General features: G+C 39.0%; 1 protein-coding gene across 3 annotated transcripts in view; it reads left to right on the top strand.

Annotated features, from left to right (window-relative positions):
- Nucleotides 1–1956: 1956 nt before the first annotated feature.
- atp2a1 (ATPase sarcoplasmic/endoplasmic reticulum Ca2+ transporting 1) overlaps nt 1957–23488 on the top strand; it is a 34417-nt gene continuing 12885 nt past the window's right edge. For 2 of the 3 annotated variants that reach the window (XM_028454367.1, XM_028454366.1), the window contains exons 1-19: nt 1957–2174; nt 2295–2431; nt 3085–3102; nt 3385–3467; nt 9724–9828; nt 13273–13411; nt 14656–14736; nt 16115–16200; nt 16375–16530; nt 16649–16790; nt 18591–18757; nt 18830–18918; nt 19665–19767; nt 19861–19992; nt 20325–20450; nt 21766–21984; nt 22094–22205; nt 22304–22527; nt 22639–22859. In XM_028454367.1, the coding sequence (XP_028310168.1) occupies nt 2314–2431; nt 3085–3102; nt 3385–3467; nt 9724–9828; nt 13273–13411; nt 14656–14736; nt 16115–16200; nt 16375–16530; nt 16649–16790; nt 18591–18757; nt 18830–18918; nt 19665–19767; nt 19861–19992; nt 20325–20450; nt 21766–21984; nt 22094–22205; nt 22304–22527; nt 22639–22859 (2321 nt within the window). In that variant the 5' untranslated portion in view covers nt 1957–2174; nt 2295–2313. The remainder of the gene's footprint in view (nt 2175–2294; nt 2432–3084; nt 3103–3384; nt 3468–9723; nt 9829–13272; nt 13412–14655; nt 14737–16114; nt 16201–16374; nt 16531–16648; nt 16791–18590; nt 18758–18829; nt 18919–19664; nt 19768–19860; nt 19993–20324; nt 20451–21765; nt 21985–22093; nt 22206–22303; nt 22528–22638; nt 22860–23488) is intronic. The other variant, XM_028454368.1, reaches the window with a different exon arrangement.

Below are 23488 nucleotides of genomic sequence, written 5' to 3'. Positions count from 1 at the left end.
TAGGTGGGGGTAGGAACCTAAATCAACCTGTAAATTGAAAGTCTCAACTTTTGGCTCAGCTCCCTCTTTACCACGACGGATTGGTGCAGACTCCGCATCACTGCAGACGCCGCACCAATCCACCTGTTGATTGAGAACCATGGACACGGTTTTGAGGGTGCATTTTATTTTGATCCCCTCCAAAACTTAATGAATCTTTCATAACTTAAGATCTACCTTTGGTTGTCAAAATCCATTAAGTACATTTGAAGTAATCCTGCTAACAGACAAGTCAGAGGCATCTACTGAAGCAATCAAAGCGATCAGTAGATGCCTCTGAGGAAGACTGACTGTTGGCAGTCAAAACATGTTAGGAGATTAAAGTAAATTTCAAATTAAATTTTCTGAAGAAATTTGTCTAAATAAATGAAACCATAACATATTATTTGAAATAAGAGGACACAATGAACTATGAAGTATCTGCATATCCAACAATTTTCACTCAAACATTTGTAGTTGCCATTGTTTACATGACATAAGTTTTAGTAATAATAATAATGGTTAGGATTTGTATAACTCTTTTTTCAAGGAGACTCAAAGCGCATTACAGAAACCATTATTCATTCACACCAGTGGTGGTACAGAAGTGTGGCTGCCATTCAGTGACGTGCCGTCAGGGTAGGCAAGGTAGGCAGTGCCTACCCAAGGGTGAATTTATATTTTGATATTGATATTAATTGTTTTAATTATAATATAATTATAAATTTAGATTTTTCCGTTTCCAATAGCCTACAGTACCTATACGTTTGAAAGTGTCCACATTTTGTGCGTTTCATAGCCCAAACTACCAAACAGCATTATTTCCTGGAACAGTTGCCGTCTCACTCCGCTGTAAGGGAGAAGGAGGCCACTCCCCCTCTCAAAAGCACAAGGCTGCTCTGCCTCTGTTTCCATAGCGTGTTTTTACGTGTTTGCGCATGCGCAGTTAGTTCCCCAAAATGACAACCATTTACATCCAAAGGCAGCTCTCTACGTTGCCTTTGGACGTAACGGCGCTATGCTAATTGCTATACGTAAGTTCACAGTACATTAATGAATTGATTCCATGTGAACGCTGCTGCTACGTTCTCTCTCGCTCTGGCGAGTGGGCGAGATAACACTACAGTCAGGATGACAGCGCTAGAGACGATAGAGAAACTTTTTTTTGAGGAAAAATGACAACTTTTAAAAGATGGAGACCAACACCTGAGCTACCAGACCTTCAGCAAAGATAAGGTCAGAACATGTTTCATACTTTTCACAGTGAATGGTACAAAAGGAAGGATTGACTTTGTGGATGCTCCTCACTGAGGCTGTTCCGAACGTCACTGCTGCCATTTCACGCCTACGGCCTCGTGACCATACGAGGCAATGTTGGTTACGTGCCTTGCCCAAGGACAGAGCAGGATTCAAACCCCCAACCCTTCGGTCATTGGACGACCCATTCTACCATTGATCCACGGTCGCCCATGTCTTGGTGTTTGGACAATGAGTATCCTGCTGCTTTGATCAGCACTATTGGACCCTACATGCAGATGCACTAATGAACGTTAATCTGATATTCAGGTGATCAGTGATCAAAGTACTGTAGTTTGGGATTCCTTGATGAAGCTTTCACCATCCATCCAATGCTCTTTCCTGGAGGAGTGAATGTGATTGTGATTTTATCCTGTAGACGCTTTTGGTTTTTGTGTATCCATGGAATGGAAATTCATCATTGGACACACATGACAGCGTGACCCCTGCCTATCATTCACCAAGCTTCCATGTCTTTGTCCTAACCATGTTCTCTCTCTTTTGCACATCTTATTTCCAGCTTGCTGAACAGAGGACACCCCCCCCCGCAGTTGTTGCCCCCCCACCCCCCCTGCTCGGCCTATTCTTTACCGCAGGGCCATCCGTGCCCACCTATTTGTGACTCTATCATCCAATGAGGGCTGAGTGCATGGCAAGCGACCACCAATAAGGCAACTTTTTCCTCTGTATAAAACTTTTCAGGACAGTTTGCCGGGTTGCACTCTGTCAGTCCAGGGCTCTGAGAGGAGAGCAACAGCCTCAGAGAGAGAGAGAGAGAGGGAGAGAGCGCGGGGGCAACAGAACAAGTGTGAACCGGGGTTTACCACTTTTTAATCCCAATCCCACACTTCAAGAAAGTGGTGGGTGAACACATCTTCATTTCCTCTGAGGTTCAGTATCTCAGGCCAGCTGGGCCATCACATTGATGGGTGTTCTTGTTTTTTTTTTTTTTTTTTCTATTTCATCCCTCTGTTCTAAAGCCTCTCCGTTTCTGTGAGGATGGAGAACGCACACATCCAAGAGAGTCCGGAAGTTCTCTCCTACTTCGGGGTCACCGAAGACACCGGCCTGTCGCCCGAGCAAGTCAAGAAGAACCTGGACAAGTATGGCTTTAACGGTGAGGGAGAGTGAGATGGGTGCAGTTTAATGAAGCAATGGAGATTAGGGATCTGTGATGAAATGAAAGACACTAGATATGGTGTTGAAGAGAAGCTGGAAAGCCTGATACTGAGTAGAGAAGCAGACTAAGAGATAAAACAGAAGAATGTGTGGCTTTTTACTGAGAACAATCTGACTGACACAATGAGAGGAGGCATGTTGGACAAGCAGGTGCATCAGTGTGTCAGGTTTCAGTTAGCAGCTACTGGTTTAGCCCTAAAGAAACCATCATTGTTGCCCGATTTGAGCAAGTGCCAGAATTGTCTTGAGAAGTTTGCTCGGTAAACACAAGCCTCTGCAGAGCTGAGTAAACTCACAGAAAGCACAAACTTGTAGAGAAGAAAGGATGAGTTTGAGGTAAACACAGCAGAACCACTTCTAATCTATCAAGTGCTTGTGATTGTAAGAAAGCAATTGTTAAAATAAGTCATGACTCTTGAACAGTCGAAAAGTACAATGGTTTTAGTGTCCAAGCGCATTTCAGATTTAAAAAAAATGGCAAAAATTACCAAAAAAATGCAGATACAGTTTACTGCATGTTTTCATTTCCTAAGGTTAAAATAACTTGCCATATCAATACTGTACACTAATGGTTGTCATCTCTCTTCACAGAGTTGCCGGCAGAGGAAGGTGAGTTCACTTCAAGCTTCACACACACAATCTTTCCTGATGATTAGAATGTGATCAGTGGTTTGTTTATGGTGCACACACACACTTGTCCACTCACTTCTTAAGATGATAGTTATTTGTTGAACACCTGCTGTTGTTTTGTCACGTGAGATTGAGGTTGAGATGGTCGTGTACAATGTTTACTTGTATGGCTCATGGATGGATGGATGGATGGATGGATGGATGGATGGATGGATGGATGGATGAATAGATGGAATCTGATGCTATCTGTCCTATCATCAGGTAAGAGCATCTGGGAGTTGGTGGTGGAGCAGTTTGAGGACCTCCTGGTCAGAATCCTCCTGCTGGCTGCTTGCATCTCTTTTGTAAGTTTGTTTTCATTTGCACAACTCAACATATCTGCATTTAGGTCAAATCCATACATAATCACCTTCTATATCTGCTCATCCTGTCCATTACACCAATTATCTGATTTGATGTGCAGCTTTGACATAGTTTTACATTGAGGGGTGTTGCTAATTGTAAATCGTCTTCCTGCTCTAATACATCTGGTTATATATACAGTATTAGCGTCTAAAACATGCTGAATAAGTTCCATCCAATTCTGAAGTTAAAGGCACTATACTTCTATACTGCCATCTCTGTGAATTTGATTATCTAAATGGCCATGGGACATGTCAGAATGACAATCAGAATCAGGAAGGTTTTTATTCGCCAAGTACAGTTTAAAAATAGTACACGGAATTTAACTTGGTAATTGTGCGAAGAACAGAAAAAGAACAAAAAACAACAATAATAATAATAATAATAATAATAATGATAGATATAAAGGATAAAGGATAAATATATACATGTATAAGTGCTACAGGTGTATATTATTATTATTATTATTATTATTATTATTATTATTATTATTATTGTACATTTGATTGTATAAAGCACTTCTCTTCACGAGACCTCAAAGTGTGAGATAAAGAGATAAACACTAAGCAGGGTAAGGCTTCATTACAGCCTTCAAACAACATCTCAAAGTCGACTCATCATTTATGAATGCATCTTTTGACAATTATCTAAAAACACAAAAAAGGAAACAAAACAAACCCCCGAATAAATAAACAGTATATTTACTGTCATTGTGTCTGAAACAATCAACATTTTAGATTTGGGTCATTTTGAGGTTAATTTTGTATTTTCTGGCTGCAGAAGAAAAAGAAAAAAACTCTTGTCACTTTCCAGAAAAGTTATGTTAAAATTCAGACTCAGGGAAAGACTCGGAGACAAATCAGAGTCCTTTCAAGGACACTGAAGAGGAGAACTGCACTCACACACACACACACACACTTACATCACAGAGTTTACGAGTTATTAGATTACATGTAGATTCCCTCTCATTTACCTAAGGAATCCCTCTCATTGCCGCAGCTCGCTTCAGAACAGCTTTTTGGAAGAGAGTCAGTTGCTCACATTGTCTTAATCCCTGATCTCTGCCCTCTGGCCTCCTCGTACAGCTGTCACGATAGCCTTAGAAGGCCTGATGGCTGCCCGAGTGAAAAGGAGTGAGTGAGGTAAAGACAAAGAGTGTGTGCGTCTGTGTGTGTATGCATGGTTGGAGCTTTATTTTAAGAAAGTCTCAAGCCTGGACGAGAAACTGAATCCTTGGACAAAGGTCAGGGATGGAAGGAACGAGGGATGGCTTGCAGCAGCGAGCGAGAGAGTGAGAGAGTGTGACAGGACTATTGGAGGGGATTGGGTTGCACAATGGCATTGTTAGTTACAATGCCAAGCCAGAGCAATAGATTCAGAGTCGTATATGGTTTCTAAAGACACAGCCCTACTATTCATACATGTAGGAATGTTCAACCACTGCAACGTGTTGACAGGCTCTGACGCTCATCCTGGAGATGGACCGTGTCTTTGAACAGAAGCAATGGGAAGACACTTTGTGTAAAGCAAGGATGTCGAACTTGGGGCTGTCACTTTAATGCGTTAATTGCAATTAATTAATTACAGGAAAAAAATAACGCATTAAAATAATTACGCTGTGAATCGCTGTTTTTTTGTACTTCAAACAGCGCGGGCCCTTTCTCATTTAAAGAGTTCCCGGTATACCCATAATACCGATGCACAGACTACAATACAGGACAGGAGACTGCTGAGCTTCTCAGCTTTGTTGGTGTTAATTTTGTCTTATAAAAACGCCAGACGGAAAACAAAAGCCCAGAGTTTGCCGATCACCACAGCTCTTGCAGCCTCCGCTACCACATCAATGCTAAACATGTAGCAGCGAGCAAGGACTAGCTGCTACATGCTGCGAGCAGGCAGTGTCTCCAATTCACACTGGACTAGATGACAGGGTTCAGAGCCAAAATGAATAAGTCCATGAGTGACCAATTAACAACTAATTCCAGCAAGTTCAATTTGTCTTAAGATTTTGTTTCTTCAGACAAGGTTTTTCAGGAAATGTTTATCTCCTGTTTTGACTGTCCACTGCCAGTCTTACTCAGAGGGACACATGAAAGCCATTAGAAAATGCTTTGATGCTTTCCTTATGAGAGAACTCACGGGGACACATTGAGGCATATCACCTCTGAGGAAGACTGGCAGTTAACAGTCAAAACATGTTAGGAGATTAAATAAAAACCTGAAAAACCTTGTCTGAATAAACGAAACCTTAACATAATAGACAAATGAACAAAGTCAGTGGATAAATATTATTATCTGAAGGAAAGAAAAAGCAACAAGTTCGGTGTACAATTGCTCAGAAAAGTATTCTTACTGTTTAATATATGCTAATTTCTAACACTTCATATGGACCTGATGTTTTATTTAATTTGTATTCTCTATTATTTGCAGATAATACACATTATTATTTCCCCCTGATGGTTCAAACTAAAGTGGCAGCAGCTCTTTAGTCTCACATACAGCGGAATGTAAATGGCTACAAGTCTGTTAAAAACAATAAAATGCTTTATAAAGTCACTTTGTTATAAATCAGTGGTCACAATAATAATTTAAATAAAAATACATCAAATTGAGGACTTTTCTCATCAGTTGTAGGTGGATTAAAAAAAATATTACAGAGCATAATTCATTAATCGCACAATATTTTTAATTTCTTGACAGCACTAGTCAAACTCATTTTAGTTCAGGGGCCAAATACAGATAAGTTTGATCTCAGGTGAACATTTTTAACACTAGTGCTACTTTGCATTTCCATGTATAAATGATATAAAAGTATCGTATACAAGGCACTGACAATATCCATAGGTGACAGGTGACTACATTTATTTAATTTGGGTAAATTTTGTCAAAAAATGTAAGGATTGAGCAGGTTTTTGAAAAATTTGATATCTTCCAACAATTTGAGCATGGGAAAACTGTCAACCCCTACAAATATTGTAGAGTTTCACTGAATTTGTGACATATTCAGTCAAAGTCTACATAAAAAATTGTAAAGTTCTACTTCCAAATAAAACTGTTGAAATGTTGCATTTTATTATTTTGCATGGATGCAAATATTTATGTTTGGATATGATATGATATGATATATTTTGATAGATAATTACCATGAAAAGTTAAATTTTTTTTTTTTCAATTGCCAAATTTTCTGAACTTATGTTCCTGTGGAAATTTGTCAACCCTACTGAGATAAACACAACTACAAATTTTTTCTAATTTACACAATAATTAATGTTTTCTCAGTCATTTTTACTTCCTCCTCAGGTTGATTTAGATGCTCCAAAGGGCCGGATTTGGCCCCCGGGCCTTGAGTTTGCCACATGTGGTGTAAAGAACTAATAGTTTATTAACAGAAGGAAAGGTAATGGAAAACAGCCACACTTTGGATTCTGATTAAAAAAAAACTGTGATAAGAAAGAGAGGGAGCTCCGTGCTTCATTGGACCGTAACTAATCTGTGTCAATGTCAACACGCAGGCTTTCCTAAACAGAGCGGCCTTAGTAACGTATGACTCACAGGGCCGCGCACGTGTCGGCTTTGGGAAGGAGTCACATTGAAGAAGAAAGACTTCACACCTACGTCGGGCCATGTTTTTTTGTGCGGGACAGTCGTAAATATCATTTTGCTATGTGAAAAATGTATGTGTGCTTTATTGTAGTCAGCAGTAAAAGGTGCATACTGTCACACACAGCAACAGGTGCTACAAAAAAACCTCAACGTAATCAGAGCAGAGTATGAAGGCCACTGAAACGTGACACTAATTACCTCACATTTCATTTATCTGTTAATGTAGGGAACAGTCAGCGGTGTAAAGAGTGCTGATACTGTATATCATACTCAAGTACTGTTACTTGATTGAATTCGTACTCAAGTACAAGTAAAAAGTAGCTCAGAAAAGGAAGAGACCGAATCTTGCACAATTGGAACTTCATTTCTTTTTTCACAAACGCATCTGTGTGAAATAAAAGGTTTGTCAGAATGTACAATCATTTTTGAGAAATCAAAATTAAAAAAAAAAATCTCAGGCTCTAGATATAGCTACATTTATCAACGCTAACACTGAGAAGATAACCAGCATTAATCGCTGTTTTTGGTGCATTACGTTTAATCTGATTGGTCGACTATGATGTGATTCAATTGATTGTTGTCTGGTCATCTCATTGTCCGTCGATCATTTTAAAACAAAAAATAATGATTTACTCACTAACGGTTGGATGTGCAAATTATTTGACTTCTTTAAAAACATTTAAGTTCAAGTAAAAATTATTGATTTAGAAATAAACTAAAAAAAAAAAAAAAAAAAAGTACAAGTACCGATAAAAGCAACTCAGTTACAGTAAATGATCAGATTTTAGTACATGCTAAAATAATGCTGGGGTAAAATAAAGCAATGGTTGTTAAATGTAATGGTCGCACACGTCGCACTAAATGGATCAGTGATTCTACAGGACACAAAGCACAGATGTTGAATTACAAAAGACATACCAAGTAGTCGTATTTGAAACGAATAAAATAGACATTTTGAGCACAACAAAAACTACTCAGTTTTGAAAAATAACAACACAAGAGTGTCTCACGTAAATCCCATTCCTGAGTCTTCCCAAAGTGACACTGAGCTAAGAAGGATTCAATTTCACATTAGGTTTAGTTTTGTTTTTCGACAAAAAGTTCACTTCTCTTCTGATTATAATTTCCTAATGTCCTATAGAATGTTCCTCTGCATGTAAAATCTTTAGAGACTCCATTGTTTTTACAAGATTGGCCTTAAGGGGTTTCTAAATGTAGCTAATGGAAGATCTCTGCTTAAGTAAACACCTTGATTTTGAACCATATTCATTTTATTGTTATTTAAAGATTAGCTCTATGTAGTCTGTGATCCTCCGTCATGAATTTAGCCGCAAAGCATCATGGGTTGATGATGATGTGTAGTGGTGCAGCAGCTTCTGTCCTTGTAGTGCAGTTTGCTTTATTTACTCTGATAATGAGGAGTGGAAACGAACAAAACATGTCAGAATCCCGGTGGAAACGGAGTATTGGTCAGACGAGGAAGATTGTGATCCCTAATTGGACAAGAAACGACGAATCTGCGCAACTATTCCCATCGTCAGTGGTCAAAGATGTAAATTACTACCTACAGCAGACATAGCACTGTATGATACAGTTCTAGAGATACAGTCTGTATCTCTCAGTAAAAGAACGATGGGGATAAAATGTACTTAATGATCAATATTTTTACTGTTATCTTTACTCTTTCCACCCATAAAGGAGGATTTGAAGTAGCCGGGCCTTGACTTTGACTGTGTCCAAATAGTCCCTCCTATCTCCTTTCCTATCCACTGTTCCTTCACCCCTGGAAGTGTTTAAGTTCTGGCCATGATAAAGAGCGCCCGAGTTCTCCTTAAGCTGAGGACAAGAGGCTCAATGATTCCTTTTTTACCTCCTTTTCCTTAGGAAACACTGATGCATCCTTTACCAAAGGAGACGAGATAATACTGACCCACAATTCCCTGCGGCGACAACATTTAAAGGGAAACGCACACCCAAACGCTTACGGAAGCTCATTATGACCGCACCAATGCAATAGTATGCCTTGAACAACTTTAAATGCATAATCTAAAACCCATATATTATTATATGTAAGACATATTATCAGATTATAACTGACATAAAACAAACACTCTGTGGTTCAAAAAGGGATCAGAGACATTTATTCAACATAATTCATATTTGTGAGTGGAAGGTGAGTGTGAGCAACCATTCTCAATGTGACGTTCTTTTAGTTTCACTTTTGTTCCTCGTACCCTGGTAGCCTCTTTTCCTTTGATTAACATTTAAACCTTGTGGTATTTGAGATTATATCAGCGTAAAGTGATATAAATGTGCTTTTAGTCCATTTTCAGAAATCTGTAGTTTTTTGTCCACGACAGACGTCACTGGCCTTCGCGGCCGTCAGATTATTACGTCACCTAGTGGAAGTGCGTCTGATTGTCAAAACGAACGTGATCCCTAACTCCTCTCCTAACACCTTTCCTTAACCCCGTGACGTCATCCATGGGGTTAAGAAAAAGTGGATAGGAAAGGAGATAGGAGGGAGTATTCGGACGCAGCCTTTGACTACTGGCTCTAACTCTGTCTGTCTGTCTGTCTGTCTGTCTTCCTCAGGTACTGGCTTGGTTCGAGGAAGGTGAAGAATCCGTCACTGCCTTCGTGGAGCCCTTCGTGATCCTCCTCATCCTCATCGCTAATGCTGTTGTTGGAGTGTGGCAGGTCAGTGGGATCAATTATAGTTTTAATCACATAATTGATAACTAATTGTAATTATGATCATTATTGCAATTTTTTTCAAATCTGTTGCTGTTGTAACCGTATTTGAGTTTAGGTAATTGACTTTGTAATTGTAATGTCAATTCCAATTTTAAAACAAAACAGTTCTATGGCTTACACATGTTAACTATTATTGGTATATGTTTCATATCAAGTTTTCCCACTTCTTGTTAGTGAATCTTCACAACTATAAGGTGGTACGGGTTAGAAAAGTTAAGGGCTAGTGGGTTTTATTCAGGATGTAATATAATAATAGAGTTTTTACTGGGGACGATAAATACTGTGAATGTAACTGATGTGTTTATAGCTACTGCTAAATTCCAACTCTTGCCCCTAGTTGGGCTTTTACATGAGATATTATAATCACTGCACTAAAATGTAAAGGTAAAGAAGCTAAAACTAAATCGTATACAAAAGCACATATGATCATCACAACTCTATATGCAAAGATGGGCAACTATCACACAGCAGGGGCCTAAAAAATGTGATTGTACGTGATCCGAGGGCCACATTATCAACATTTATTTCAGGATTTAGAATAATGACCAATCTGAGCATTAATACAAGGAGAAAAAGGGTTTTGTCTTTATTTTACGTGTGTTTTTTTTTTGTTGTTGTTTTATTATTCTTATTGTAATTTTGTGTCTTTTTCTGTCATTTTCTGCATTTTTGTTGTGTGTTTTTGGGGCTACTTTCTGTATTTTTGTTGAAGGTTTTCTGTATTTTCCTGTTATTTTGTGCAATTTGGTTTACAGTCTGTGTCTTTGGAGCATTTATGTAATGTCTTGAGGTTTTTGTAGTAATTTTGTTTGTTTGAGTGGTTGCTGTGTCTGTCTTTGTTGTATTTTGGATTTTGTGTGTGTGTGTGTGTTTGTGTGCTTTGTGCATTTTGCTGTCAATTTGTGTGTTTTGAGAGTTATTTGGTGCAATATGTTCCTTCCAACTTTGTGAATTACAATTTTTGGTGAGTTGCTTTGGGGGCTGCAACAATTTTTGACTGAGGGTCACATGTGGCCCCCGGGGTACATGCTATATGAATAACAGTTAGTCAGATTCTAATTGAGAACGTACAGTAATTGTAATTGACTTTCAGAGGATAAATAATAATTCAAATTTCTTTGTGATTGGAAAAAATGTTGGTTACCATCATCATGATTGAAAACGTAAATATAAAACGTAATTGACGCCGAACCTGGTAAACACACACAAACCAATAATTGCATTCACAAGGACACACACACACACACACACACACGCGCGCACACACGTAAATAGACAGTTATCCTTAGTAACAGTCACGGACAATAAATCACATACATCGGCGCTTTGTTCGTGACTTTCTTTTGTCCTTCACCGAGAGCACACGCTCCTTCCAGAGGTGTGGAAGTGAGCTCAGAGTGTATGAGGGAAGCCAGAAGGAGAATCATGACGCATTCAGGAGGTGCAAAGGTCAAAGGTCACGCCAATGAGGCGAGAATGTTGACAGCTCTACCTGCCGTGAGGGTTTAAAGTGTTCTTCTGTGCTGGGTTACAATTCTTACACCGTGCAGTAAAAATACAGAGGGCCGATCACGTTACCTCAGGCCCACGCTGTGTGTGTGCGTGTGTGTGTGCGTGTGCGTGTGTGTGCGGTCAGGGCTTCAGACCCCGGGCAGTCATTTGGAAACTATGCACAAGGATTCACACGTGGGGGGTACGGTGGAGAGCAGCGGGGGGAGGGCAGCTGGCATACGTCGGGCTTTACACTTTGAGGCGGTGGAGGGCAGCCTTGGAAGAAGCTCAGGCTGAACATTGGGCTTCACTGAACCACCTGCACCCACCGGTGGACAGGCCATCTGGTATACCGGGCATTGTCCTCGTGGGCCGCTGACCCGCAGTGGGCCAGTTCAGTCCTCTATACGTTTTTTGGTTGTTTTTGGCAAGAAAAGAGTGTAAAGTGACTAAAATGGGCCAAAAGCAGTCAAGAGTGGCCAGAAAATGGGCAAATAAAGAAAAACGAGGTGGTGTCACTCCCGGAAAAAAGAGACATGTTCATTCCATTTGTCAACAGGAACGTTGTAGGGGTCATTCCCGCCAGTCAGACCCAGTTTCTCCTTCTACAGACTTCTCTCAGTTTCTGATAGAGTATCAACATAATCCGCGGCCTCCAACATATTGAGGCCAAACGTAGACGACCTTCGACAATCGTTTAGCACATGGGCTGCTTTCAATAAGTCAAAAAATAACACTATTATTCAAGTAAACACACCCACGCAGGTGCATCCGTATAGGACCATCATCTTCCAAGATGGCGCTGGGTCAATGTGTCGTGACGTTCAGTCGCAAGGGTCTATAGGGGAGGGTAAAAATGGGGACAAAAAGAGGCAAAATATAGGGGAAAAAAGGAAACAAGTGGTATTTATTGGGTAAAAGTTAGCCATTGGGATGAAAATTGCAAAAATGGACAAACCATAAGGAAAAAGGGGTAGTGATTGGTTAAAGAAGCTAAAATCTGAAAAAGTAGGTTAAAAAAAGGGGTTAAAAAGTTTCCCTCTTTAAGGCTTTCTGGGAGAATAATAATTAAAAATGAGACTAACAATGTAGTGGACTGGTCCGGACAGAAAATACCACAGCTCAGTGTGGGGTCAGCTCATTACAGAGCAAAGACCAGCGAACAAATCAAACTTAACATTTGATAATTATCCAACATGAGTAGGTAAATCTGCACATGATTATTTGTTTTTAGGCCAACTCGGGGGGAACAGCTTCTGTTTGCTTTTTCACTGATGAGTTTTATCTCCCACACGTGTATGATCCACTGAACGTTTTCACCCAGTCTCATGTCTGAATCATTATCAGAACAGTAGTACCAAAGGAAAAATGACTTCCACTAATAACAACAGCTAAACTTAGGGATTTTAAAACACAATGATTGAGGGGAATTTTTTTATTTGTGAGTTGATCTTAATTTTTTTTGCAGAGTTGCAATATGGGACATTGTACCGGTACATTTATTACATTTAAGGATCCGTTTCTTTATTTAGTCATACAATAAAATCACATTTTTTTTAAATATATGATAAATAACTATTACATTTGTCTATGTCTAACACACTTTCATTGGGACTGATTTATGTATTTATCCATGTATTACCTAATAAAAATCTGAACATGCACTATACGCTATGTCTACGTGTGTGTTTTTATTGAATATGCACACATTAGACTCTATCTGTTAATAATGATGTAACAATGAGGTGTTGATGATGCAAACATCTCTATGATCATGGTTTCTGAACCTGATTGTGTTTGTTTGATTCATTAAAAAGGTCAGAAATCATTTGTTGCTTCTGTCTGTGTGAAATAGGCTCCAACTCAAACATGTCACTGATGTGTGCGTTTGAACAGGAGCGCAATGCAGAGAGTGCCATTGAAGCCCTGAAGGAGTACGAGCCTGAGATGGGGAAAGTTTATCGTTCGGACAGAAAGAGTGTGCAGAGAATCAAGGCCAGGGAAATCGTCCCCGGTGACGTCGTGGAGGTTTCTGGTGAGATATTAATATTCCTGCTGCAGAAGGATTTATCTCCTTCATGTTATGAGACAAACTCAGGGGTAGAGCAGCAATTTAAAAAGTGAGGGTGTTCTAAGTGTAGGGGTTTAGTTTATTAAATGAATTTACTAAAACCATGATAAACCTGTCAATAAGTCAGTGATTCTCAACATGTGGCTCTTTATGTCTTTATTTTAATTATTATTCCCCCAGAAAACCGTAAAAGGGGAAACTTTTTAACCCTTTTTTTTTACCTTTTTCTTTGGTCATTTTTCAACTTCCTTTGTCCCATTTTTGCCCCTTTTCAAAAAAATATTGACACTTTTTAAGTTTTTCCCAATTTTAGCTTCCTTTTGCGAATAAATACTCAATTTTTCAAAAGTTCTTTCTGACACTTTTATCCAATTTTTGTCGATTCTTTAACCATTTTTTTTCTACTTTTCATCCAAATAAGCCCACCTTTTGCCCAATAAATAACATTCGTTGCCTTTTTTCCCCCATTTTGCCTCTTTTTGTTCCACATTTTTGCCCTTTTTCGCTATCGTTTTGCCACTCTTGACTGCTTTTGGCTCATTTTAGTCACTTTTCACTCTATTCGTTCCACGTTTCTGACACTTTTGGACCATTTTTTGTCACTTTACGTACAATTTATTCATCGCTGTTAACGCTTTGTTTACCTTCTCGGAACAGTGGCTATGTCAAATGGCTGGTTGTGATTGGCTTGATCGCCATTCAGTCAATCAAACTGAACCAATACGTTTTTAAAAGTGAATCCCTTTGTAAAAAGTGAGGGGGAGGAATTTTTGTTTTTATGAAAGTGTGGGTGTCGCATCCCCTGCATCCCCCACGAGTGAAACGCACCTGGTTATACAATATGGGTTCAGGAATTTTTGATTTGTCACACTATACAATAATTACACTTGATTTACTTGTAATGAACCCTACGCAGACGGTCCACCTGTTCTTTTCACTTCACCATCTCTCCAAGGTCTCCCTCACCCACTGACTCTCACTGTGGTGTTGGCTTTCAACAACAACACTGTCCATCTAGAGTGCTAAAACCAGTCATTCATCCCTACCACCACCCCACCATCCTCCCATCGACACCCCCGTTCCCCGTCCTGCTGCTGTCAGATAGTCGGAGTAAACAAATGGCTCCCGAGGAGGATCCAAAATACATATGTCTATTTAAGATCATTGTTAATGATGGATTGGTAATTGTGCCTTCCTTGTGTTTCCAGTTGGTGACAAAGTACCAGCTGACATCAGGATCATCTCCATTAAATCTACGACCTTGCGTGTGGACCAGTCCATTCTCACCGGTGGGTGTTTCATTTCATCTTAGAGGTGTAAAGAGTACTGGTATATCCTACTCAAGTAGAAGTACTGTTACTTGATTGAAATTTCACTCAAGTACAAGCATCATACATAAAATACTTATAAGTATAAGTAAAAAGTAGGTCAATTAGATAGTACTCAAAGTAAAAGCTACTAGTTACTTTCAACCCCAATGATTATTTTTGGTAATAAATGTTGCCACGGTTTCCTTTCATACAGTAAACATCTCATGTATAAACTTAAAAAGCAAAAAAAACAAAACTACCACAATTGGAACTTCATTTATTTTCCATCTGTGTAAACTAGAAGGTTAGTCAAAATGTCAAATTTCTTTTTTTTTTTTTTTTTTTTTTTTTTTTTTTTTAATAAAATAACACTAATGAATTCAATTCCAAATAAAAAAAAAAGTCTCGCTACATTTATAAATGCTAAAACTGAGAATATAACCAGCACATTAGGTTTAGTATGTTGTTAAGATTTCCTTTATTCAGACAAGGTTGTTCAGGAAATATTTATTTATTTATTTATTTATTTATTTATTTATTTATTTATTTATTTGATCGGGATCACGCACATCAATGAACAATCATATACAAGTTGTACACAAATTGTAAATGCGCCAGATTATAGCAAAACTGCTAATTTACATCTGTAGTCCCGAGGCAGGTCACACAAGTAATACAACGTACAGTATACGAGAATACAAAACACAATATAAAAGAATATAAAAATATAATATAAATAACTAATAATATATAATAATATCAAAACTGTACAAATTACATTTTAGTTAAAATGAGCACAGGACTGATTTACCTTAAGATGATGTTTATTTAGTTTTTTTGTTTTTTAAAGAGCTGTAAGTCTTTAAGCTATAAGTCTACTGACATGTTTTGACTGTCAACAAAGGAACCATCAAAGGCAATCAGCAGAACTCCTCTGAAGAAGACTGGCAGTTGACAGTCGAAACATGTAGGAGACAAACATTTCCTGAAAAACCTTGTCTGAATAAACAAAACCTGAACTTAACATGCTATTCTATACTATATATGTTGTGTTGTTTTAATTATGTCGTCCAATGTAGCACTGTAGAGATAATAAAAAATAATAATTTACTCAGTAACGGTTGGATGTAGAAATGTAATAAGTTACTTTACTTCTTGTAAAACATACTTCAGTAAAACTACTGGCTTAAAAATATACTTTAAAAAGTACAAGTACCCATAAAAGCAACTCAAATACAGTAACGTAGGTACTTGTAATCCATTACTTTAACCTCTGATTAATCTTACAAATAAACTTCAGATTTGAACCCCACACACACTCATTTATGCACATTTCTACGTACTGTATGTGTTACAGGAGAGTCAGTCAGTGTGATCAAACACACCGACGCTGTCCCTGACCCTCGAGCTGTCAACCAGGACAAGAAGAACATGCTGTTCTCTGTGAGTCTTTGTCCTTGATTTCACATCAAACTATTCAACATTCGTTGTCCTTTCTTACTTGTTAATGTTGAAAAAGTGTGTAGTTCTGTCAAACATTGACTCTTCCATAAAGCACGATTAGATAATATCTAGTTTTACTCCTCTTCCATCTCCTTCATCTAATCCATATTTCAGGGCACCAACATTGCAGCTGGTAAAGCCACTGGTATTGCTGTAGCCACTGGTGTTTCCACTGAGATCGGCAAGATTCGTGACCAGATGGCGGCCACCGAGCAGGAGAAAACCCCTCTGCAGCAGAAACTGGACGAGTTTGGGGAGCAGCTCTCCAAGGTCGGTGGCATTTCACCACAACGTTAATATCAAAACAATAAATTTACTAAACCTTGTCTGAATTAAATGGCTAATTATAGCTAACGTGACCACATTCCTCTGACTTCCTGACCTGTAGGTCATCTCTCTCATTTGCGTGGCTGTGTGGATCATCAACATCGGCCACTTCAATGACCCTGTGCATGGAGGCTCCTGGATCCGAGGAGCAGTTTATTACTTCAAGATTGCAGTGGCTTTGGCTGTGGCTGCAATCCCTGAAGGTAAAAACCCATGAGTTCCCTTTAAAACTGCAGTATGTAGAATAATGAGACTTGTATAGAAACAACCCCTCTTCCCCCTCCAGTCGCTGTTTCAAAATCTATTATCCTTCATTGGTATCCTTGTGAACGAGCACACCTGTGGAGCTCTTAGTGACTTTTTTTCCAATAGAAACTAGTGACAAATGTAGGGATTTGTGTTATTGGAGAGTTTTCTGGTGTTTTAGAGACTCTGACATGAATGCATGGCATGTATTACTCTGTAGTTACTCCTTTAAGCAGCGGCTGCTGATGAGACTCCACGTCCAGAGACTGCAAATGAATTGCGTCTCTTCTCTCCATCTTGGACATGCTTGTCTTAGGTTTGCATGCGATGTATCCTGTCTGTTCTCACTCCTGTCTCACTCGCCCTCTGAAACCAGTACGTGAGGCTGAACTCAAAGTGGACCTCCAAGTAGTCCGTTCCATCCGAGTACGTTTGTGCCTTTAGACTGTTGCTTTTCCACATTGTTTTTCCTTTTCCCTCTTGCTTTGCCGTGTAACTGTGTCTAACGCCGCAATGCAAACTTCTCCTGCTGGAATGTCCACCATTGTACTTCATCACAGTGGACGTGAATGCGCACCGACTTTAGTCAGGCAGCCAATAGTAACACCCCAAAACAGCTCATGGAGCACTTAGTTAGTACAGTTAGTAAAAAGATCTCTGATAGGCTAGGCTAAACCTCTAAACCTCATCTATAGAGCCAAGAGAAGATGTAAAAGTGCACTGTCCTAACACTTTGAATTACAAAATGCTCACAGGTTACTATAGATTTTTGACCAAATGTTGCCAAAAAAAACATACATACTGCAGCTTTAATATACACCTGCTTCCAATGCATGATATATTGTAACGTGATTTATATGATGCAGTTTTTAGTGGAATATTTGGAATGGTTATTCCCCAAGGTGAGAGGTGATTAAGTAGATTCACAGTTTACTACAAATTTGTAGATGTTTGTATTAGTTTAGTCTTTATTTGAAGGGACAATGCACAGAGATCATAACAAAGATGTTCTACACCAGATTATAGCTAAACAGCTAGTTTCCATCTGTAGTCCCTGGTTACCTGTATAAAACATACAATAACATGCAATAAATTACAATGGTAAAAAATGTACAAGAACACTCAGAATATGCAGTCTCACTGACACTGACCCACGCACAGACATGAACAGCATCACATCTGTACATTACATCCACACCTCTAATTTACAACAACACACCTGGACAATACATTCTCCCATTCTGTCATTATTTATAAAATACACGTTAACCATGAGTTTTAATCATGACCCAAGTCCAATTCCAGTCAAAGAAAGGACAATATTTAGATCCTATCAATGCGAGCATGAGGATTCCTTATCAAATCAAATACTATTCTTTAGTTTTTTGTTTGATGCCTTTACAAAACCCAATGCAATGGCTGCCAATCTAAATTCCCTGTAGAGTGTGACACTTCCATGCCGTCAGACGTGCACTGAGCCAAACATTTATTACTGCAGCCTGACAATGAAGCCAAAAGAACATCATCATCAACTGCACAGATGCCATCATAGTGTCACTGACCTGGACTCTTTCCAGAGTTTCTTCTAACCACCGTCAGATGTTTGCCAAGATTCTAAACAGAGATTTCCCTCCCAGGGTCTCATCAGCCTGCAGCAGCTGATCCTGGTGCTGCAGGGATATTTTTGGAAGATGCAGGACTTCACTTCAGTCTTTGGCTTGATGAGATCCCCCATGGTTTCTTCCTTTCTATCACAGGCTTGCCCGCTGTCATCACCACCTGCCTGGCTCTGGGAACCCGCCGCATGGCCAAGAAGAATGCCATCGTTAGATCCCTGCCCTCTGTGGAGACCCTGGGCTGCACCTCGGTCATCTGCTCTGACAAAACTGGCACCCTCACCACCAACCAGATGTGTGTGACCAAGGTGGGTACCAAGCACACAACCATTTACACAGAAAGTTCAAATCCAATCAGTTATGTTTTTTCATCCACACAGATGTTCATCGTCGAAAGGGTTGACGGCGACAGTGTGTCTTTGGGTCGGTTTGACATTTCAGGCTCTAAGTACACACCTGAGGGAGAAGTGTAAGTAAAACAAAACAAATGACCTTTATATTTCAAATATCAGCCCATATTTAGATAAATTAAACATATTTATCTAAATGACATATGGAACCCATTGTTCCATAAATCATAGTTACTTTAAATTTGTAGATTTAGTTGTTTTTCAAACGTTTCAAGTTGCATTTAAGGCCAAGAATAAATTATTACCTGAAAACCTTTAAAAGCTCTTTATTGAGAGGGAAGGAACTTAAAAACTGAGAAATGAAATTAATTTTAGGTCTGTGAGTGTGTGGACAACAAGGAAAAGCTTTTGTGTATCAGTGCGTGGAATAAGATCATGGAACAGTTTGCCAATGGAAATTAAAGAGTGAACAATTTAAAAGAAAATATGAAGAAAATGTCTTTATGTTGTATGACAATTTTGAAAGTGTGTGGCTAATGTGTGTGTTTTTTTTGCATTTAACCTAAATCATATGAAGATATGACCAAATCAATTTATAAACAGCAGCAATGAATGTTGACGCTTGATTATTTGTAACTGCAATTTAAGAAAAGGGGTGGGACTAATACTTCCACCCACTCCCTTTTGAACACAAAGTATGTGTATGCAGTAATATATGTAATTGCTTTGTAATTGTTTCTGGAGTGAAGCCATCTGCATCAAATCTTTAGTTTATTGTAATATTGTTTTTTTGCAGTATAACATTTGTTCAAAATAAAACATGTATATCGTATATAATATTTCACTGTCAAACTTTCCTGTCCAGCACAAAGAATGGTGGCTCTGTAAAATGTGGACAGTATGATGGACTGGTTGAACTGGCGACTATCTGTGCTCTCTGCAACGACTCGTCTCTGGATTACAACGAGGTCTGCAGAAGCTTCACGACTCCTTTACCGTATAATGATGATAAAAGAAGAACAGAGTGTGTCCTAAATGTATTCTTTCTCTCTTTGGTGTAGTCCAAGGGGATCTATGAGAAAGTGGGCGAGGCTACTGAGACGGCTCTGTCCTGTTTGGTGGAAAAGATGAACGTGTTCAACACTGAAGTGCGCGGCCTGTCCAAAGTGGAAAGAGCAAACGCTTGTTGTTCTGTAAGTCAGCTCATAACATACTGTATGTGGACAGCTACAATTAAGTTTCATATCTTTATAACAGGCCTCACATGTGAGCAGCCACAAAGAATATACTGTCAAAGAACATATGCATAGATTACTGCATGGTTTTGAACTGTAGAAGAGTACAAAACTTTCTTTTATAAGGTCATTTCTCTCTTTTGCATTTCCATCAACTACTTAATCTATTTAGATCTTCAAAATCTTTCAAATTTGATTTCTTAATTGCTGTATATACAAGGGATAAACTTACGCACTCTGCTTTTTGATCACTTGTGAATTTATTTAATCCTTTCTCCATGACGCGGCAGGTTATTAAGCAGCTGATGAAGAAAGAGTTCACCTTAGAGTTCTCCAGAGACAGAAAGTCCATGTCAGTCTACTGCTCTCCTGCCAAGTCTGCCAAAGCTCCAGTGGGAAACAAGATGTTTGTCAAAGTGAGTTTGAGACTTACATAAAAACATATCCTGCTGCATCTACGGTGTAAAAAAGTCAAGTTTGTCTGCACGTTTGTTTGATCATAGAATACCTTACAGACAGTTAGAACCCCATCTCTTTAACCAGGGGTGTCAAACTCATTTTAGTTCAAGGGCCACATACGACCCAGTTTGACCTCAAGTGGGACGGACCAAAAACAAATTCATGTTTTTGTAAAGGAAAAAAAGTAATTCGAACAAAATCCTGAATATTAAGCAGTTCTTCAAAATTCCTTGACTTTGCATCTAATTTTCGGAAAATTTGCTACATAATTACTATACAATTTTGTTGGATAATTTAAGAAAATTTTCCAAGTTTTTGAAAAATAATTGTAATTTAATATTACTGTAAATGATGTAGTAATGCAAACCTTGTCATATTTTATCTACAATTTATATGGTAATTTATGAAAATTCCTGTTTTTGCCGAATTTTTTACTTTGATCACAACCTTCCTGTGGGTTGGACTAAATGCTCTGGTGGGCCAAACCTGGCCCGCAGGCCTTGAGTTTGACATATGTGTCTTAAACACAGCATGAAACACCTAGGAGTGCAGAAGGGTTGAACTGCGCTCACACTTTGTGGAGCTTTTTTCCAAAATAAGGGCCATCTGACAACTTTACCAACAGCTAAAAAAGTGTGTACACATTAAAAACATAGCTGGTGTACACCTGTGACAGATAAAACACTCTAGTCTGGTCGCACAGATTTACGGATTTGCATGAGCCCGGCTAACCGAAGGCGGCCCTCTAGAACGCAACGTTATTATCACTGCCTCATAAGGTGGAGATTATTGGTTTATGTTCTGCTGGTGGCTTAGCTTAGTTTAGCTAAAGACACTCTTCTGAATAGGTGCATATCGCCAGCTATTGTGAAATAAAACATGTACAGTAGCTGGTGATATGCACCTATTGAACTTGGTTGAAGAAGAAGAAGAAGAAGAAGACAACAAACGGTTATACTTGTCCTTATTGGTAAAGAAGCTCTTGAAACAACTACGAAAAGCAACTTGGACAAATTGAGTTGAATTCAGTTTAACTTTATTATATATATTATATATATAGCGCAAAATACAACAAAGTCATCTCAAAGCGCTGAACAAAATATAAAGTCCATAGTAAGAAAGAAAGAACCCAACAAGATCCACATGAACAAGCATTTAGCAACAGTGGGAAGAAAAAACTCTTTTTATAGGAAGAAATCTATGTGCAGCACATTGAAAAAGAAAAGAAAAAACAGGAATTACAATCAAATAACCTTCTTGCTGTGTTTTCAGGGCGCTCCAGAGGGTGTGATTGACCGTTGTGCTTACGTCCGTGTGGGAACCACTCGCGTCCCGCTCACTGGTCCAGTCAAAGACCACATCTTATCCGTCATCAAGGAATGGGGAACCGGGCGCGACACCTTGCGCTGTTTGGCTTTGGCCACCCGTGACACACCTCTCAGAAAAGAAGAGATGATTCTGGAGGATTCCACCAAATTTGTAGACTATGAGGTAAGATTGTAAATGATGACTCTGCTCCCATGTACACACATTATCCCCCTGTATCACTTGTTTCCACTCAGAAATTCAAAGTGTGTATTTGACTCTGTTGTGTCTATAGACTGATCTAACCTTCGTGGGCTGCGTTGGCATGCTGGACCCACCGCGTAAGGAAGTCATGAGCTCCATTGAGCTGTGTAGAGCAGCTGGGATCCGTGTCATCATGATCACAGGTCAGTGGCATACTCAAATTATGCAGATTTGGAGGAAAAAAATCAACTACATTTTTAACGGAATAGTCACTCCAAACACACTTTCTGTTTCCGCCCAGGTGACAACAAGGGTACAGCCGTGGCTATCTGCCGCCGTATCGGTATCTTCAGCGAGGATGAGGACGTCACTAATAAGGCCTTCACCGGCCGTGAATTTGATGACCTTGCTCCATACGATCAGAAAACTGCAGTCCGCAAGGCTTGCTGCTTTGCCAGGGTGGAGCCATCTCACAAGTCAAAGATTGTTGAGTTCCTTCAAGGCTTTGATGAGATTACAGCCATGGTGAGATCCACAGGGCCTTTGGTTTGAAAGGAAACTCAAGCATCTCACTGGAGACTTTCATCATGCCATGCAACCCATGATTTATAATTTTTTTCTTTAACTCTCTCCCAGACTGGTGACGGAGTGAACGATGCCCCCGCCTTGAAGAAGGCGGAGATCGGCATCGCCATGGGCTCTGGCACTGCCGTTGCCAAGTCTGCCTCTGAGATGGTCCTCGCTGATGACAACTTCTCCTCCATTGTGTCTGCTGTAGAGGAGGGCAGAGCCATTTACAACAACATGAAGCAGTTTATCCGCTACCTCATCTCCTCCAACGTGGGCGAGGTCGTCTGGTGAGCCTGTGATACCAGTTCCTCATATTCTGAGACTTTAAAACCAGTGGCTCCCAACCATTTTTGGATCGTGACCCCATTCACAAATTTCTGGCGACCCCCAAAGACTTTTTTTTTTCTCGAATTATTTTTTGATCATGAGTAGCTCAGATATTTTTATACTGTTTTATTTTTACTCCATTTATATTTGAGAAAGTGAAAGAATAGAATAGAGTTGTTTGAGATTTAATGATAATAAGAATTTAATAATTAAAAAATGTAAAACATTTTTTTTAAAATCAGGAATTAATTTTTTATGTTTTGTTGAGGCATTTTGTGTATTTTTGTTGTCAATTCATACATTTCTTTGTTCTTTTTGTGTATTTCTAGATGTGTTGTGCAACTTTCAGTGTTAATTTTGTGTATTTTTGTTCCCAGTTTATATATTTTTGTTGTCTTTTTGTGTTTTTTTTCCTCAATTATTTTAGTTTCTTTAAATCATTTCATGTATGTTTGTTGTCAATTCATACATTACTCTGTAATTTTTGTTATTTTTTAGTCAGCTTGTGCCAGTTTTGAGTAATTTTGTGTTATTTTTGTGTATGTTTTGTGTCCTTTTGTGTAATTTTCTGTTGTTTTTTTTATCAGTT

The sequence above is a fragment of the Gouania willdenowi genome, chromosome 8, assembly GCF_900634775.1.
Source record: "Gouania willdenowi chromosome 8, fGouWil2.1, whole genome shotgun sequence".
Classification (NCBI taxonomy): domain Eukaryota; kingdom Metazoa; phylum Chordata; class Actinopteri; order Blenniiformes; family Gobiesocidae; genus Gouania; species Gouania willdenowi.
This window is presented reverse-complemented; position numbering and strand designations above follow the sequence as displayed.